Source organism: Zosterops lateralis, assembly GCF_965231275.1.
Source record: "Zosterops lateralis genome assembly, chromosome: 30".
Lineage (NCBI taxonomy): Eukaryota > Metazoa > Chordata > Aves > Passeriformes > Zosteropidae > Zosterops > Zosterops lateralis.
Window position 1 is genome coordinate 4,286,437 of NC_139790.1, and position 18,158 is coordinate 4,304,594.

At 48.4% G+C, this 18,158-nt stretch overlaps 1 protein-coding gene across 1 annotated transcript; it reads right to left on the reverse strand.

Annotated features, from left to right (window-relative positions):
- On the reverse strand, positions 1–16,169 carry STARD7 (StAR related lipid transfer domain containing 7). The gene is made up of 8 exons (XM_083880451.1): positions 15,997–16,169; positions 13,687–13,820; positions 10,293–10,342; positions 9,177–9,287; positions 7,201–7,283; positions 5,774–5,873; positions 4,543–4,627; positions 1–845 (listed from the first exon to the last, which is right to left on the reverse strand). Exons 1-8 carry the CDS (start codon positions 16,062–16,064, stop codon positions 712–714), a joined length of 765 nt encoding a protein of 254 aa, XP_083736577.1. The 5' UTR covers positions 16,065–16,169; the 3' UTR covers positions 1–711.
- Between the last annotated feature and the right edge of the window lie 1,989 nt (positions 16,170–18,158).

An 18,158-nucleotide genomic window follows, 5' to 3' on the forward strand; every position in this document is an offset into this window, starting at 1 on the left:
TTTATTTTTTTTTTCCCCAGGATATTTCCTGCTGTTTTCCCAGTTTATTCCCGTTGTTTTGGGGGCAATTCCTGGGTTTTTTCCCCGGGATTTTTCCCACTCTTCTCCCACTTAATTCCCATTATTTCCAGGGCGATTCCCAGGGTTTTTTTCCCCGCTGTTCTCCCAGTTTATTCCCAGTGGTTTTGGGTTTTTTTCCCAGGATTTTCCCCGCAGTTTTCCCAGTTAATTTCTGTTGTTTCCGGGGCAATTCCCGGTTTTTTTTTCCTGCTGTTTCTGGGGTATTTTCCCCCCTTTTTTTCCCTCTGTTCTCCCAGTTTATTCCCAGACTTTTCCCAGTTTATTCCCAGTGTTTTGGGGTTTATTTTCCCAGGATTTTTCCTCCTGTTTTCCCAGTTTATTCTTGGCACGTTTTCCTCTTTTCCCCCAGGATTTTCCCCGACTTTCCCCCAGTTTATTCCCGCTGGTCTTGGGGCCATTCCCGGCTTGTTTTTCCTGGTGTTTTTCCTGTTGTTTTCTCAGTTTTTTTCCCGGCGTTTTTTCCCGGGATTTTTCCTGCTGCTGTCCCAGTTTATTCCGGGGTTATCCCGGTTTATTCCGGGGTTATCCCGGTTTATCCCCGGGGTTATCCCGGTGTTTTCCCGGGTTTATTCCGGGGTTATCCTGGTGTTTTCCCGGGTTTATTCCCGGTGTATTCCCGATTTCCCGAGGTCAGGCGTACTCGAGGCGCGCGGCTCCGCGGGGCTCGGGGCCCTTGGGGGGGCTCAGGTAATCCCGCACCTCCAGCTCCATTTTCTTGGCCTTGAGCGCGGCCGAGTGCAGCTTCTCCAGGAACTCGGGCATGCCTGGGGAGGGATTCCTCACTCCTCAGCACTGTTCTCTTTTTGCCTGATTTTTTCCCTTTTTTCCCCAATTTTTTCCCGATTTTTCCCTGATTTCCCCCCGTTTTTTCTGGATTTTCCCCCTGATTTTCCCCCCATTTTCCCCCAATTTTTTCCCTTCTATTTCCATGATTCTTTCCCTCCCCTGTTTCCCATTTTCCCGAGTGCAGCTTCTCCAGGCGCTCCGGCATCCCTGGGAAAGGATTCCTCACTCCTCAGCAGCTTTCTCCCCAATTTTTTCCCTTTTTTCTCCGATTTTTTTTCCTTTTTTTCTCTGATTTTTCCCCTTTTTTCCCCTGATTTCTTCCCATTTTTTCCCTGATTTCTTCCCATTTTTTCCCTGATTTTTTCCTTTTTTCCCCCAATTTTTCCTTCTTTTTTCCCCCCTTTTTCCCCCCGATCTTTTTCCTTTTTTTCCGTCATTTTTTCCTTTTTTTCCCCATTTTTTTTTCTTTTCCTCCTGATTTTCCCCCTTTTTTCTGGATTTTTCCCCAGATATTTCCACCCTTTTTTCCCTGATTTTTTCCCTTCTATTTCCCTGATTCTCTCCCTCCCCTGTTTCCCATTTTCCCAAGTGCAGCTTCTCCAGGAGCTCCGGCATCCCTGGGGATGAGTTCTCACTCCTCAGCAGCTTTTCCTTTTTCCCCACCATTTTCCCCCTTTTTCCCCTGATTTTTTCCTTTTTCTCCCCCAATTTTTTCCTTTTTTTCCCCAATTTTCCCCCCTTTTTCTCCCGATTTTCTTCCTTTTTTTTTTTCACGGATTTTTCCTTTTTCCCCCATTTTTTCCTTTTTTTTACCCTGATTTTTTCCCCTTTTTTTTCCTCTGATTTTTTTTTTCCTTTTTTCCCCAACTTTTTCCTGGTTTTCCCCCCTGATTTTTCCCACTTTTTTCCCCCAATTTTTTCTCTCTTTTCCTGATTTTCCCCCCACCCTTTCCCAATTTCCTGAGTGCAGCTTCTCCAGGAATTTTGGCATCCCTGGGGAAGGATTCCTCACTCCTGAGCACTTTTCCCTTTTTTCCTGATTTTTCCCTTTTTTTTCCCCTGATTGTTTCCCTTGTTTCGTACAGTTTTTTTCCCTGATTTCCCCCCTTTTTCCAGATTTTTCCCCCTTTTTTCCCAATTTTTTTCCTTTTTTTCCCCCCTGATTTTTCTCACTTTTTTCCCCAATTTTTCCCTTTTTTCCTGATTTCCCCCCCCTTTCCCATTTTCTCAAGTGCAGCTTCTCCAGGAGCTCTGGCATTCTTGGGAAAGGATTCCTCACTCCTGAGCAGCTTTCTCCCCAATTTTTTCCCTTTTTTCTGGATTTTTTTCCCCTTTTCCCCAGATTTTTTTCCTTTTTTCTACGATTTTTCCCATCTTTTCCCTCTGATTTCTTCCCATTTTTTCCCCAATTTTTTTCCTTTTTTCCCCAATTTTTCCTTCTTTTTTTCCCCCTTTTCCCCCCCGATTTTTTCCTATTTTTCCCGTCATTTTTTCCCTTTTTTCCCCATTTTTCTGATTTCTCCCCAATTTTTCCATCTTTCCCAGCCCAATTTTTCCCTTTTCTCCCCAATTTTCCTTCTCATTTTTTCCCATTTTTCCCCTTCCCCCTCAATTTTTCCCAATTTTTCCTTTTCTTTCCCTTTCCCCCTTTTCCTCTCTATTTTCCCTCCTTTCCCTCCATTTTTCCCCTTTTCCCTTCCCAATTTTCCATTTTTTTTCCAATTTTCCCCTTCCCATTTTTTCTTTTCCCCCCAATTTTGTTCCTTTTTTCCTGATTTTTCCCTCCTGATTTTCTCTTTCCTTCTGAAATTTTCTTTTTCCCCTCCCAGTTTTTCCTCCCTCTCCCCACTCCAGAAGGAAAATTCCTCAAAAAAGGAGAAAAAATTCTCCCAAATCAAAAAAAATCCCCACAAAGTGAACAAGATTTTCAAAAAGGAGCCCAAGTCCCAAAAAATGCCCCTCAAATTCCCAAAAATCCGGAAAAATTCCCCTAAAATCGAAAAAAAATCCTTAAAATCGACCCCAAATCCCACAAAACCCCCCAAAATCCCTAAAAATCCCCCAGAACAACCAAAATTCCGCAAAATTCCCCCCAAATCCACCCAAAATTCTGCAGAAGTTCCCCCCAAAATCCCCCAAGTTCCTAAAAATCGCCCAAATTTCCCTAAAAATCCCCCCAAAACCTCCAAACTCCCCGAAATCTGCAGAAAACTCCCCAAAAATCCTCTTAAAATCTTCAAAATCCCCCCAACCCCCCCAAATTCCAAAAAATAATTAAAAAAAATCAGGCAATTTCCCCCAAGTCCTCCCAAAAAAAACCCCAAAAAACAAAAAAACCACAACGAAACCAAAAACCCCAAAACCCTAAAAATTCCACCAACCCCCCAAAATTCCCTAACCCCCCCCAACCCCCCCTTTTTTTGTTCTCCCGGGGATTGGGGGAAATTGGGGGGGATTTGGGATAATTTTGTTGAATTTGGGGCGATTTTGGGGTGATTTGTGTCATTTTGGTGCAATTTTGTGTCAATTTTGGAATCATTTCGGGGTATTTGGGGGTAATTTTGGGGAATTTGGGTAATTCTGCAGCAATTTGGGGGAATTTTGTTGGGTCTGGGGGTAATTTTGGGTTCAGTTTGGGGGATTTGGGGTAACTGGGGTAATTTTGGGTAATTTCAGGTTAATTGGGGCATAATTCTAGGGGATTTTGTGGGAATTTTAGGAGAATTTGGGGGTGATTCTGGGGTGATTTTTGTAATTTTGGTGTAAATTTGGGTTAATTTTGTTGGATTTGGGAGTAATTTTAGATTAATTTTGTGGGATTTGGGGTAACTTGCGGTAATTTTTTGGGATTTGGGCTATTTTTGGGTAATTTTGTGTTAATTTTGGGGTAGTTTTGCTGAATTTGGGGCAATTTTGGGGTGACTGTTGAATTTTGGGTTAATTTTGTGGGAATTTGAGGGGATTTTGGAGGTAGTTTTGCAGTAATTTTGGGGTATTTGGTGGATTTTTTGTTAATTTGGGGATAATTTTGGTTAATTCAGGGGTAATTTGGGGGGATTTTGTGGGGATTTTAGGGGAATTTGGGTGATTTTGGGGTGATTTTTGGAATTTTGGTGTAATTTTGGGTAATTATGGGGGAATTTTGTTGGGTTTGGGGGTAATTTTGGGTTCATTTTGGGGGATTTGGGGTAACTGGGGCAATTTTGTGTTAATTTTGGGGTAGTTTTGCTGAATTTGGGGCAATTTTGGGGTGATTTTGGGGTAATTTGGGGGGATTTGGGCTATTTTGGGGCAATTTTGGGTAATTTTGCTGAATTTGGGGTGATTTTGGGGTAATTTTGGGGTAATTTGGGAGGTAATTTTGCAGTAATTTTGGGGTATTTGGTGGATTTTTGGTTAATTTTTGGGTAATTTTGGGGATTTGGGGGTAATTTAGGGTAATTTGGGGGGATTTTAGGAGAATTTGGGCAATTCGGGGCTGATTTTTGTAATTTTGGTGCAATTTTGATTAATTTTGGAGTAATTTTGTTGGATTTCGGGGTGATTTTGGGCTAATTTTGTTGGATTTTGGGGTAATTTTGTGTGATTTGGGGTGATTTTGGGGTGATTTTGTGTGATTTGGGGTGATTTTGGGGTGATTTTGTGTGATTTGGGGCGGTTTGGGGCGACTCTCACCGCTGGACACCATCCAGCTGAGGCAGTACCGCGGGAACACCGTCTGCGGGTTGTCGCTGTAGGTCAGCAGGTAATCAAAGCCGTTCTGGAACACACAGAAATTCCTGAAATATCCCCAAAAATCCCCCCAAATTCACCCTAAATCCAGCAGGAATCAAAGCCCTTCTGGAACACACAGAAATTCCTGGATTTCCCCCCAAAAATTCACCAAGAATTCAGCAGGCAATCAAAGCCCTTCTGAAAATACAGAAATGCCCCAAATTCCAAAAAAAATTCCCCCAAAATTCCCCAAAAGTCCAGCAGGTAATCAAAGCTGTTCTGGAAAACACAGAAATCACCAAAATTCCAAAAAAAACGCCCCAAAATCCCCCCAAATTCACCCAAAATCCAGCAGGTAATCGAAGCTGTTCTGGAAGACACCAGAATTCCCAAAAATTCCCAACAATTCCTCCAAAATTCCTGAAAATTCCCAAAAAATTCCCCCCAAACTCAGCAGGTAATCAAAGCCGTTTTGGGGAACATGGAGAAATTCACAGAAATTCTCTCAAAATTCCCAACAATTCCCTAACAATCCCCAAAAACTGCCCCAAAATCCAGCAGGTAATCAAAGCCATTCTGGAAAACACCAAAAAATCCAGACAATTCCCAAAAAATTCCCCCCAAATTCTCAACAATTCCCCCAAAATTCCCCCTAAATCCAGCAGTTCATCAAAGCCCTTCTGGAACACACAGAAATTCCCCAAATTCCCAACAATTCCCCCAGAATCCAGCAGGTCATCAAAGTCGTTCTGGAAAACACCAGAATTTCCAAAACTCCCAATAATTCTCATGAATTCCCCAAAATTCCCAGTGGGAATTGCCCCAGGAGCCACCCCCAGATCCCAAATTCCCCCAAAAATTCCCCAAAATTTTCCTCAAAATCCCCCCAAAACTCAGCAGGTCATTGAAGCCATTCTGGAAAAAGGAATTTTTTCCCCAATTTTGGAGTTTTCCATCCCTTTTCCCCAATCCCACCTCTGGAAACTCCCCCAAACTCCCCAAATCCCAAGAAAATTCCCAGGTTTTTTGGGATTTTCCCATCTTTGGAGGGTTTTCCTCCATTTTTTGGGCATTTTCCCCCCAAATTTTAATTTTTTTCCCCCAATTTTTTGGTTTTCCACCCCCTTTTCCCAGTCCCACCTCCAGAACCTCCCCCAGTTTCAGGATTTTGGGGATTTTGGGGTTTTCCCACCTCGTCGAAGCTGCGGTGGGGCCGGATCACCATGTGGGACTCGTAGCTGCGAACCCGAACGTACTCGGGGTCCTCGGGGATGCCGGGGTGCTCCACCGCCCTGGGGACAGTGAGACCAGGATCGGCATCACAAAATAAAACCCCAAAATAAAACCCCAAAATCAAAACCCCAAAATAAAACCCCCAAAATAAAATCCCAAAATCAGCACCCCAAAATAAAACCCCCAAAATAAGAATCCCCAAAATAAAAACCCCAAAATCAGGATCCCGAAATCAAAATCCCCAAAATCAGGGTCCCAAAGGGAATTGGGGAATGATCCCAAAAACAGAAATCCCAAAATCAGGATCCCAAAAATGGAAATCCCAAAATCAAAATTCCAAAAATCAGGATCCCTAAATTAGGAACCCGAGAATGATTCCAAAATCAGGATTCCAAAAATCAGGATACCAAATCAGGATCCCAAAGGGAATCCAGGAATAATCTCAAAATCAGGATCCCAAAAATCAAAATCTCAAAATCAGGATCCAAAAGGGAATTTGGGAATGGAATTATCCCAAATATCAGCATCCCAAAGGGAACTAGGGAATGATCCCAAAATCAGGGTCCCAAAAATCAGGACCCCAAAATCAAAATCCCAAAATCAAAATCAGGACTCTGAGGATGATCCCAAAATCAGCGTCTCAAAATAAAAATCCCAAAAATCAGGGTTCCAAAGGGAATTTGGGAATGGGATGACCTTAAGATCAGGATCCCAAAAATCAGCATCCCAAAATCAACATCCCAAAGGGAATCCAGGAATGATCCCAAAATCAGGATCCTGAAAATCGAAGCCTCAAAAATCAAAACCCCAAAAATCAGCATCCCAAAACAGGGTCCCCAAAATCAGGATCCCAAAGGGAATTTGGGGTGGGGAAAGGGGAAAATAAAGAAAAATTCTCCCCGAAAAATGATGGGAATTGTTGGGATTTTGAGGTTTTTGGGGTGGGAATTTCTGGAATTCTAGTGGAGTTTTGGGGTTGGGAACGTTGGGAATTCCATGGGGGCATTTTTGGGAATTCTGGAGGGCATTTTTTGGGAATTTCAAGGGAGGTTTTTGGGGAATTCCAGGGCTTTTTTCAGGGGGGAATTCTATGGAGATTCTGGAAATTCCACTGGGTTTTTTCAGGAATTCCATGGGGGTTTTTTGGGGATTCCATGGCGGGGGGGCATTTTTGGGAATTCCTTGGGAGATTTTTGAGGAATTCTGTGGGGTTTTTGCAGGAATTCCAGGGAGATTTTGGAGGAATTTGGTAGAATTTTTAGGGAAATTCCAGGTTTGTTTTTTTTCTTTTGGGAACTCCAGGGGGGCTTTCTGGGGAATTCCAGGGAGATGTTTTGGGGATTCTGTGGGGTTTTGGGAATCCCAGGGGTATTTGGGAACACCCACCGGGACATGAGCACCATCAGGTTCCGGTCACTGTCCACGGTGTAGCGCCGGACGTAAACGTAGTCCCGGGAGTACATGGGGTACTGCAACAATGGGAACAATGATCCTAAATACTGACCCCAAACCCTGACCCCAAACACTGACCCTGACCCCAAACACTGACCCTGATCCCAGTGTAATCCCGGGAGTACATGGGGTACTGCAACGGGAACAATGATCCTAAATACTGACCCCAAACAGTGACCCCAAACACTGACCCTGACCCCAAACACTGACCCCTGACCCCAAACACTGACCCTGACCCCAAACACTGACCCTGACCCCAATGTAGTCCCGGGAGTACATGGGGTACTGCAACAATGGGAACAGTGATCCTAAATACTGACCCCAAACCCTGACCCCTGACCCCAAACCCTGACCCCTGACCCCAAACCCTGACCCCAAACACTGACCCTGACCCCAACGTAGTCCCGGGAGTACATGGGGTACTGCAACAATGGGAACAATGATCCTAAATACTGACCCCAAACAGTGATCCCAAACCCTGACCCCAAACACTGACCCCAAACACTGACCCCTGACCCCAAACACTGACCCTGACCCCAAACACTGACCCCAAACACTGACCCCAAACACTGACCCTGACCCCAAACACTGACCCCAAACACTGACCCTGACCCCAAACACTGACCCTGACCCCAAACACTGACCCTGATCCCAGTGTAATCCCGGGAGTACATGGGGTACTGCAACGGGAACAATGATCCTAAATACTGACCCCAAACACTGAGCCTCACCCCTGATGCCAATTCCAATCCCTGATTGTGATCCCAGATCCCAACCCCTGATCCCAATCCCAAAGGGGATCCCAGGGAACAGGACCAGCCCCAGTCCCAATCCCAGATCCCAAACTCTGATATCAAATTCCAATCCCAGATCCCAAATCATCCCAGGAATGTTTATTCCCAATCCCAAATCCCGAATTCCCAAATCCTCACTGGGAACTGTGTGACCCAGTGGACGGATCATCCCAGATCCCAAATACCAAATTCCCAAATCCCATAATCCCCAATCCCAAATTCCATCAGGGCTCACTGGGACCTGTATGACCCAGTGGATCCCCAATCCCAAATCCCCAATCCCAAATCCTCACTGGGAACTGCGTGACCCAGTGGATCCCCTCGGATCCCAAATCCTCAATCCCAAATCCTCACCGGGAACTGTGTGGCCCAGTGGATCCCCAATCCCCAATCCCAAATCCTCACCGGGAACTGTGTGGCCCAGTGGATCCCCAATCCCCAATCCCAAATCCTCACCGGGAACTGTGTGGCCCAGTGGATGGATCTCCTCGGATCCCAAATCCTCAATCCCAAATCCCAAATCCTCACCGGGAACTGTGTGGCCCAGTGGATCCCCTCGGATCCCAAATCCTCAATCCCATAATCCCCAATCCCCAATGCTCACCGGGAACTGCGTGGCCCAGTGGATGGATCCCCTCGGATCCCCAATCCCAAAGGCTCACCGGGAACTGCGTGGCCCAGTGGATGGATCCCCTCGGATCCCAAATCCTCAATCCCAAATCCCAAAGGCTCACCGGGAACTGTGTGGCCCAGTGGATCCCCAATCCCAAATCCTCACCGGGAACTGCGTGGCCCAGTGGATCCCCAATCCCCAATCCCAAAGGCTCACCGGGAACTGCGTGGCCCAGTGGATCCCCAATCCCCAATCCCCAATCCCAAAGGCTCACCGGGAACTGCGTGGCCCAGTGGATCCCCAATCCCAAAGGCTCACCGGGAACTGCGTGGCCCAGTGGATCCCCAATCCCAAAGGCTCACCGGGAACTGCGTGGCCCAGTGGATCCCCTCAGATCCCAAATCCTCAATCCCATAATCCCCAATCCCAAAGGCTCACCGGGAACTGCGTGGCCCAGTGGATGGATCCCCTCGGATCCCCAATCCCCAATCCCAAAGGCTCACCGGGAACTGCGTGGCCCAGTGGATGACCTCGGAGCCCGTGGCCGGGTCTCGCTCCACCACGTCCAGTTTGAGCACCAGCGAGTCCCACTTCTTCCTGTACTCCGTGTCCAGCTGGGGGGAACGGGGAAATCGGGATAGAACGTTCCAGAATTCCAGAGAAAACAGGGATTGGGACATTCCAGAATTCCAGGGGAAACAGGGATGGGAATGACTGGGATTCCAGGGAAAAATGGGATTGGGAACAGCCCGGGATTCCAGGGAATGCTTCTTCTGGTACTCCATGTCCAGATAGGAATACTGGGGAAAAATGGGATTGGGAATGCCGGGAACAGCCCAGGATTCCGGGAAAAAATGGGATTGGAACATTCTGGAATGCCAGGAAAAACGGGATTGGGAACATTCCAGAATTCCAGGGAAAACTGGGATTGGGAAAACTCAGGATTCCAAGGAAACAGGGATGGGATGGCATGGGATGGGGAACATTGGTAAAACCCCAAGATTCCAGGGAAAATCAGGATTGGGAATGCCAGGAACAGCCCAGAATTCCAGAAAAACAGGGATAGGGAACCCCAGAAAAACCCCTGGAATTCCAGGGAAACTCAGGATCGAGGAACCCCAGAAGTTCAGGGAAAATGAGGAACACCAGGATGGGAAAAACCAGGATCAGGAACATCCCAGAATTCCACAGAAAACTGGGACAGGGAAATCCCAGAATTCCAGGGAAAACTGAGATCGGGAAAACCAGGATTGGAAAAATTGGGAAAGCCCCAGAATTCCAGGAAAATTTGGGATGGGGAATATCAGGGTCAGGAAAAACCAGGATGGGGAAAACCAGGAAACCCCCCAGAATTCCAGGGAAAACCCCAGAAAAATCCCTCTCCACCACCCTGATCCCTAAAAACCCCCCAGGGAAATCCGGAATTTCCAGAAACAGGATCAGGAACTTTCCCAGATTTCCAGCTGGAGCTCCCCGGGATGGGTTAAAAAATGGGAATTTTCCCGTTTTCTCTCAGATTCCACCCAAAATTCCCAAAGATTCCTGGAAGAGGCAAATCCCACCCCAAAATTCCAAGAATTCCCAAAAGTTCCCACAGAATTCCCAGGAATTTCACTCACCTGGACATTGAAGAATTGCCTGGGGGTGACGTCTGTGTAGGAGCCGAAAACTGCAGGAAAAAGAAATCCCAAAAATCGGCAAATCCTGGGAATTGCTGGAGCCCAGGAAATGCCAAAATCCCAAATCCCAAATCCCAGAAACTGACAGATCCCAAATATCCCAATAAATAAATAATAATAATAAAATAAACAAAATTAAATAAAAATATTGTTATATAAATAAATTAAAAAAAATAATAATTTAAAAAATCCCATAAATAAATCCCAGGAATTGAGAGATCCTGGGAATGAAAGAATCTCAGGAATTGAGGAATCCCAGGGAGCAAAAAATTCCACAAATTCAAAAGTGCAAAAAATTCCACAAATTCCTGGAATCATTAATCCCTCAAATCCCAAAAATCCACAAAATCCTGAAGATCAACAAATCCCAGGAATGGAAAAATCCTCAAAATTCCCAGAAATAAATAAAAAAAAAAATCCTCAAAATCACCAAATCCCATGAAGTGACAAATCAAAAATCCTCCAAAATCCTCCAAATCCCTAAAACCCCCAAAAATTTCCACAAAAACTTATTTTTTTAAATTATTTTAAATTCCCATTTACTTTGGAAATTCTTTTTTGTTTTTTTGGAAATTGCCAGTTGTGTTTTAAAAAAAAAATTCCCTTTTCAGCATTCCTTTGTTTTAAATTCCTGGGCGTTTTTAGGAAATTCTGAGGGGGAGGGAGGGTTGGGGAATTTTCCTTTTTTTTTTTTTTTTAGGATTTCTGGGAATTTCCCTTTGGTTTTAGGAATTGTGTGAATTCCCCATTTTTTTTTTTTTTTGGGGGGGGGGAATTTTGGGAATTCCTTTTTATTTTTTGGGGTGTTATCGGGTATTTCCTTTTTTTTTTTTTTTTTTTTTAATTTTGGGAATTTTCATCTTTTTTGAAGGGAATTTCCCTTTTTTGGAGAGTTTCCAATTTTTTGGGGCATTTTGGAAATTCCTGTGGGTATTTTTTAATTCCAACTTTAAAAAAAAAAAAATCCCACCCCCTTTTTTTTTTTTAAAAAATTTCCCTTTTTTTGGAATTTCCTTTTTCATTTTTTATTTTGGGAATTTCCCATTTTTAAGAATTTTTTTGGGTTTTTTTAACTCCTGTTTTTTTTGAAAACACCCATTTTTTCCTTTTTTTTTTTTTTTTTTTTTCCTTTTAATTTTGAGAATTTCCCATTTTTGGGGGAAGAATTTTTCAGAATTTTTTTGTTTGTTTGTTTTTTTCAATCCCTTTATTTTCAGACCCCCCCCATTTCCTCTCATTTAACCCCATGATTTCTGCCGTTCCCCAGTCCCGGGGGTGTTTTTTTGGGGGGGAATTCCGGTGGCTTTTTGGGGCAATTCAGGTCGTTTTTTTTGGGGAATTCCTGTTTTTTGGGGGGGAATTCCAGTGTTTTTTTGGGGGGAATTCCGGTGGTTTTTTTGGGAAGAATACCGGTGGGTTTTTTTGGGGGAATTCTGGTGTTTTTTGGGGGGGAATTCTGGTGGTTTGGGGGGAATTCCGGTGTTTTTTGGGGGGAATTCTGGTGGGGTTTTTTTGGGAGAATTCTGATGGTTTTTGGGGGGAATTCCGGTGTTTTTGGGAGAATTCCAGTATTTTTGGGGGGAAATTCTGATGGTTTTTTGGGGGAATTCTGGTGGTTTTTTGGGGAATTCCAGTAGTTTTTGGGGGAATTCCGATATTTTTGGGGGGGAATTCGGGTAGTTTTTTGGGGAAATTCTGGTGGTATTTGGGGATTCCTGGTGTTATTTGGGGGGAATTCAGGTGGTTTTTTGGGGGGGAATTCTGGTGTTATTGGCGCAATCCTGGTGTTGTTTGGGGGGCAGTCCCGGTGTTATCTGGGGGAATTGGGGTGTACGTGGGGAAATTGGGGTGTTATCGGGGGGAATTGGGGTGTTATCGGGGGGAATTGGGGTGTATTGGGGGAATTGGGGTGTACGTGGGGGAACTGGGGTGTTATCTGGGGGAATTGGGGTGTATTGGGGGAATTGGGGTGTATTGGGGGAATTGGGGTGTATTGGGGGAATTGGGGTGTTATCTGGGGGAATTGGGGTGTACGTGGGGGAATTGGGGTGTACGTGGGGGAACTGGGGTGTTATCTGGGGGAATTGGGGTGTACGTGGGTGAATTGGGGTGTATTGGGGGAATTGGGGTGTTATCTGGGGGAATTGGGGTGTTATCTGGGGGAATTGGGGTGTATCTGGGGGAATTGGGGTGTATTGGGGGAATTGGGGTGTTATCTGGGGGAATTGGGGTGTATTGGGGGAATTGGGGTGTATTGGGGGAATTGGGGTGTTATCTGGGGGAATTGGGGTGTATTGGGGGAATTGGGGTGTTATCTGGGGGAACTGGGGTGTATTGGGGGAATTGGGGTGTACGTGGGGGAATTGGGGTGTTATCTGGGGGAATTGGGGTGTACGTGGGGGAACTGGGGTGTTATCGGGGGGAATTGGGTGTATCTGGGGGAATTGGGGTGTTATCGGGGGGAATTGGGTGTATCTGGGGGAATTGGGGTGTTATCTGGGGGAATTGGGGTGTTATCTGGGGGAATTGGGGTGTATTGGGGGAATTGGGGTGTATTGGGGGAATTGGGGTGTTATCTGGGGGAATTGGGGTGTATTGGGGGAATTGGGGTGTTATCTGGGGGAATTGGGGTGCACGTGGGGGAATTGGGGTGTATTGGGGGAACTGGGGTGTATCTGGGGGAACTGGGGTGTATTGGGGGAACTGGGGTGTACGTGGGGGAACTGGGGTGTATTGGGGGAACTGGAGTGTATTGGGGGAATTGGGGTGTTATCGGGGGGAATTGGGGTGTATTGGGGGAATTGGGGTGTATTGGGGGAACTGGGGTGTATTGGGGGAATTGGGGTGTTATCGGGGGGAATTGGGGTGTTATCTGGGGGAATTGGGGTGTACTGGGGGAACTGGGGTGTACTGGGGGAATTGGGGTGTTATCGGGGGGAATTGGGGTGTTATCTGGGGGAATTGGGGTGTATTGGGGGAATTGGGGTGTATCTGGGGGAATTGGGGTGTATTGGGGGAACTGGGGTGTTATCTGGGGGAATTGGGGTGTTATCTGGGGGAATTGGGGTGTATTGGGGGAACTGGGGTGTTATCTGGGGGAATTGGGGTGTTATCTGGGGGAACTGGGGTGTACTGGGGGAATTGGGGTGTTATCTGGGGGAACTGGGGTGTTATCTGGGGGAATTGGGGTGTTATCTGGGGGAATTGGGGTGTATTGGGGGAACTGGGGTGTTATCTGGGGGAATTGGGGTGTTATCTGGGGGAATTGGGGTGTATTGGGGGAATTGGGGTGTACTGGGGGAACTGGGGTGTACTGGGGCAGCTCAGGCCGTACCCCGGTACTGGTAGAGGGCAGAGCCGGGGATGGGCCGGCGCCAGAGGCGGAACCGCTCCCGCTCCATCACCAGCTCCCAGCGCTGCTCCCGCTGCTCCCCGGGCGCCTCCAGCTGCTGCAGCTCCTGCGCCGACCTGGGGAGGGGAATAGGGGGTTAATGGCACTGGGAACCAAAATCTCATTTTTTATACAGCACAGAGTGAAAAATCCTCATTTTTGTTATGGTTCGGAATGAAAATTTCAATCTTTTCTGTGCCTCAAAGTGAAAATCCCAATTTTTTCAATGTGCCTGGGAGTGAAATTCACAATTTTTATATGGTTGGGAGTGAAAATTCCGATTTTTTTAATAAGTCTGGGAGTGAAAATATTGATTTTATGTGTCTGGGAGTGAAAAATCCAGTTTTTTCTGTGCCTAAGTGAAAATCCCAAGTTTTTTAATGATTGGGAGTGAAAATTCCAAATTTTTATATGGTTGGAAGTGAAAAATCCTATTTTTTCTTATGGTTGGGAGTGAAAATTGTGATTTTTTATGTGCCGGGGACATAAAAGTCCTGATTTTTTATATGTTTGGGAGGCAAAATTTCCAGTTTTTAAACGAGTCTGGGAGTGAAAATCCTGATTTTTTTATGTGCCTGGGAGTAAAAAAAATCACATTTTTTTTTCCTACGGTTGGGAGTGAAAAATCCTATTTTTTCCGTGCCTAAAAGTGAAAATACCAAGTTCTTTTATGGTTGGGAATGAAAATTCCAAATTTTTATATAGTTGGGAGTAAGAAATTCTGATTTTTTATATAGTAGGGAGTGAAAAATCCTGATTTTTCTTATGGTTGGAAGTGAAAATTCTGATTTTTTATGTGCCTGGGACGTAAAAGTCCTGACTTTTAATATGTTTGGGAGGCAAAATTCCCATTTTTTCATGTGTCTGAGAGCAAAATTCCCAGTTTTTCAATGGGTCCAGGAGTGAAAATCCCAATTGTTTATACGATCGGGAGTGGAAAATTCTGATTTTTCCTGCGGTTGGAAGGTGAAAATCCCAGTTTGTTATGTGTCTGAGAGGCAAAATTCCCAGTTTTTAAATGTGTGTGGGAGTGAAAATTCCAATTTTTTATCGGGTCTGGATGGAAAAATCCTGATTTTTGGAATAGGAAAACCAGCTCGGGTACCCTCAGTGCCCCTGTGTCCCATCCCCAGTATTCCCAGTATTCCCACACCCCCATTCCCAGTGTCCTCAGTGTCCCATTCCCAGTATTCCCAGTGCCCCATTCCTGTATTCCCAGTGCCCCATTCCTGTATTCCCAGTGTCCTGGTGTCCCCAGTGTCCCACTCCCAGTGTCCCCAGTATTCCCAGTGTCCCACTCCCCCATTCCCAGTATCCCCTCTATCCCATTCCCAGTATCCCCAACATCCCTACTGTCTCATTCCCAGTATTCCCAGTACATGCTGTATCCCATTCCTGTATTCCCAGTGTCCCCTCTATCCCACTCCTGGTGTCCTAATTATTTCCAGTGTTCCCACTATCCCCAGTGTTCCCAGTATCCCACTGCCCTATCCCCAGACTCCCATTCCCAGTGTCCCCAATGTCCCCAAGTGTCCCATTCCCATATTCCCAGTGTCCCTTCCATGCCATTCCCAATGTCCCCAGTATCCCATTCCCAGTATTCCCAGTGTCCCATCTCTGGCGTCCCCTCTGTCCCATTCCCAGTGTCCTCACTGTCCCTGTGTCCCATTCCCAGTGTCCCCAACATTCCCAGTGTCCCACTGCCCCGTTCCCAGTATCCCCAGTGTCCCACTTCCAGCATTCCCAGTATCACTGGGATTTCTGGGGTTCCATTCCCAGTATTCCTGGTGTCCCGCTGCCTCATTCCCGTATTCCCAGTGTCCCAAATGTCCAAATCCCAATACCCCCAGTGTCCCCGTGTCCCATTCCCGTGTCCCTGCTGTCCTGCTATCCCATTCCTGGTATTCCCAGTATGACCAGTATCCCCACTACCCCATCCCAGTATCCCTGGTATCCCAGCGTTCCCAGTATCCTACATATTCCCACTGTCCCATTCCTGGTGTCCCCGCTGACCCGCTGTCCCGTTCCCAGTATTCCCAGTATCCCTGCCAGCCCAGCACTCCCAGTACCCGGTACCCCACACCGGCTATCCCCGGCATTCCCGGTATTCCCACTAACCCGGGGCTGAGGGGTGTCCCATTCCCGGTGTTCCTGCTGGCCCCATAACCCCGCTGCCATCCCAGTGTTATCCCGCTGTTATCCCGGTATTTTCCCGCTGCTATCCCGGTTTTTTCCCGCCGCTGTCCCGCTCACCGCCGCAGCTCCTCCTCCTCGATCCGCTGTCCTTCCCACACGAAGGCTCCGGTCCCGACCGCGGCCATCAGGCACCGGGGCCCGCCCAGGCCCCAGCGGCCCCGGGGCCCTCCCGAGCGGCCCCGTCCGGAGCCGCCGCTGCCGGAGCCCCTCCCGGCGGCGCTGCCGGTGGCAGTGCCGGTGTCTCCGGGCCCGCCGCGCTGCCAGGCCCGCCGCGCCCTCCCGCAGCCGCAGTGGCGGGCGAGCAGCGGCAGCAGCAGCAGCAGCGGGCGGCCCCGCGCGGGCGGCCCGGGGGCGCGGGAGGCCCCGGGGCTGTTGCCGGCGCCGCCGGTGGCTCCGGTGGCCCCGCGGGCGGCGAGCGCGGCCAGCGGCCGCCACATGCCGCCCCCGCCGCGCCGCGCGTCGCGCTCGCTCGCGTCATCGCCGCGCGCCGCGCCGGGATTGGGCCGCGCCGCACCGCCCCCGCGTGGAGATTGGCTGGTGGGAGGAGAGGGCCACGCCCACCCCGCGCGTGAGACCGGAAGTGGGAGAGGGAAGGGCGAGCGCGGAGGGGGCGGGGCCCATGAGTGGCCACGCCCCCGCCGGGGCCGTTCCGGAGCCTGTCCGGGGGGTTGTGGGGGCCGCGGGCGGTTTTTGGGTTCCGGGCGGGTTCTTTGGGGTCCTGGAGTGGCCCCGCCGGTGGCTCCGGTGTCTCTCGGGCGGCGAGTGCCCCCAGCGGCCTCCACACGCCGCCTGACCCCTGCTATTGGTCCCTGCGGCACCGCCCCGCGCGCTGATTGGCTGTGAGTGGACGAAGCCACGCCCACCAGCGCGTGATTCCGGAAGTGGGGAGGAAAGGTCGATCGGGGGCGGGGCTACGGGGCGGGGCTTGTGTGTGGCCACGCCCACAACCGAGCCGTTCTGGGGTCGGGGCGGGTTATAGGGGATGATTTGGGTCTGTAGGGGATTATTGGGGTCTATAGAGAGTTATTGGGGATTGTTTGGGGCTCTAGGAGGTTATTGGGGGTTATAGTGGATTATTGGAGTCTATAGGGGGTTACTGGGGTCTATAGGGGATGATTTGGGGTCGGGGGGCGCCATTTGGGGTTTTTATGGTTTATTTTTGGGGTTATTCTGGGGCGCTCTGGGGTCTGGGCGGCTCTGGCGTTCCCATTGGTCCGTGCAGCATCCCCTCGCGCGCTGATTGGCTGAACGCGGAGCCACGCCCACTCTGCGCGTGACACCGGAAGTGGGAGCGGGGCGGACGAAAGGAAAGGGGCGGAGTCAGGAGTGGGCGGGGCTTCTGCGGGGACACGCCCCCAGCAGGGCCGGGATGGGGCTGGGGGTTATGGGGGATTAATGGGGGATTATTGGGGATATGGGGTCGGGGGTTGTAGGGATTACTGAGGGGTTTGGGGCGATACTGGGGATTAATGGGGAATTATTGGGGGTTATGGAGTTTGAGGATTACAGGGGTTATGGGGTTTGGAAATTATGGGGGATTATTGGGGCGGTATTGGGGGTTATGGGGTCAGGGGTTAATGGGGCATTAATGGCGGATTATTGGGGGTTATGGGCTCTGGGGATTGCAGGGATTACTGAGGGTTTTGGGGTAATATTGGGGGATCATTGAGAGATTATCAGTGCATTACTGGGGGATATGGGGTTAGAGGATTATGGGGGTCATGTGGCCTGGGAGTTATGGGGGATTAATGGGGTTATAGGGGATTAATGGGGGATTAATGGGGGTTACGGGGTCAGGGGTTGTGGGGCGATATTTGGGGTTATGGAGCCAAAGGTTATAGGGGTTATTGGGGTGTTTGGGGATTATGGGGTCTGAGGATTACGGGGTTTATTAGGGGGTTTTGGGGTCTGGGGGCGCTTTGGGGTCTGGGGGTGATATTGGGGGTCATGGGGGGTTGTGGGGTCTGCAGGCGACTTGGGGTCCAGGGGGTTGAGGGGATTATTTGGGTTATGGGGACTATGGGGGTTATTGGGAGATTATTGGGGGTTTTGCAGGATTATTGGGGTGATATTGGGGGTTATGGGGTCAGGGGGCTGTGGGGGATTATTGGGGGTTATGGGGACTGGAGATTAAGGGGCGCTGTAGGGAATTCTGGGCTCTGGGGCTCTTTGGGCTCGGCTGTTATGGGGATTATTGGTGGTATTTGGGGTCACGGGGT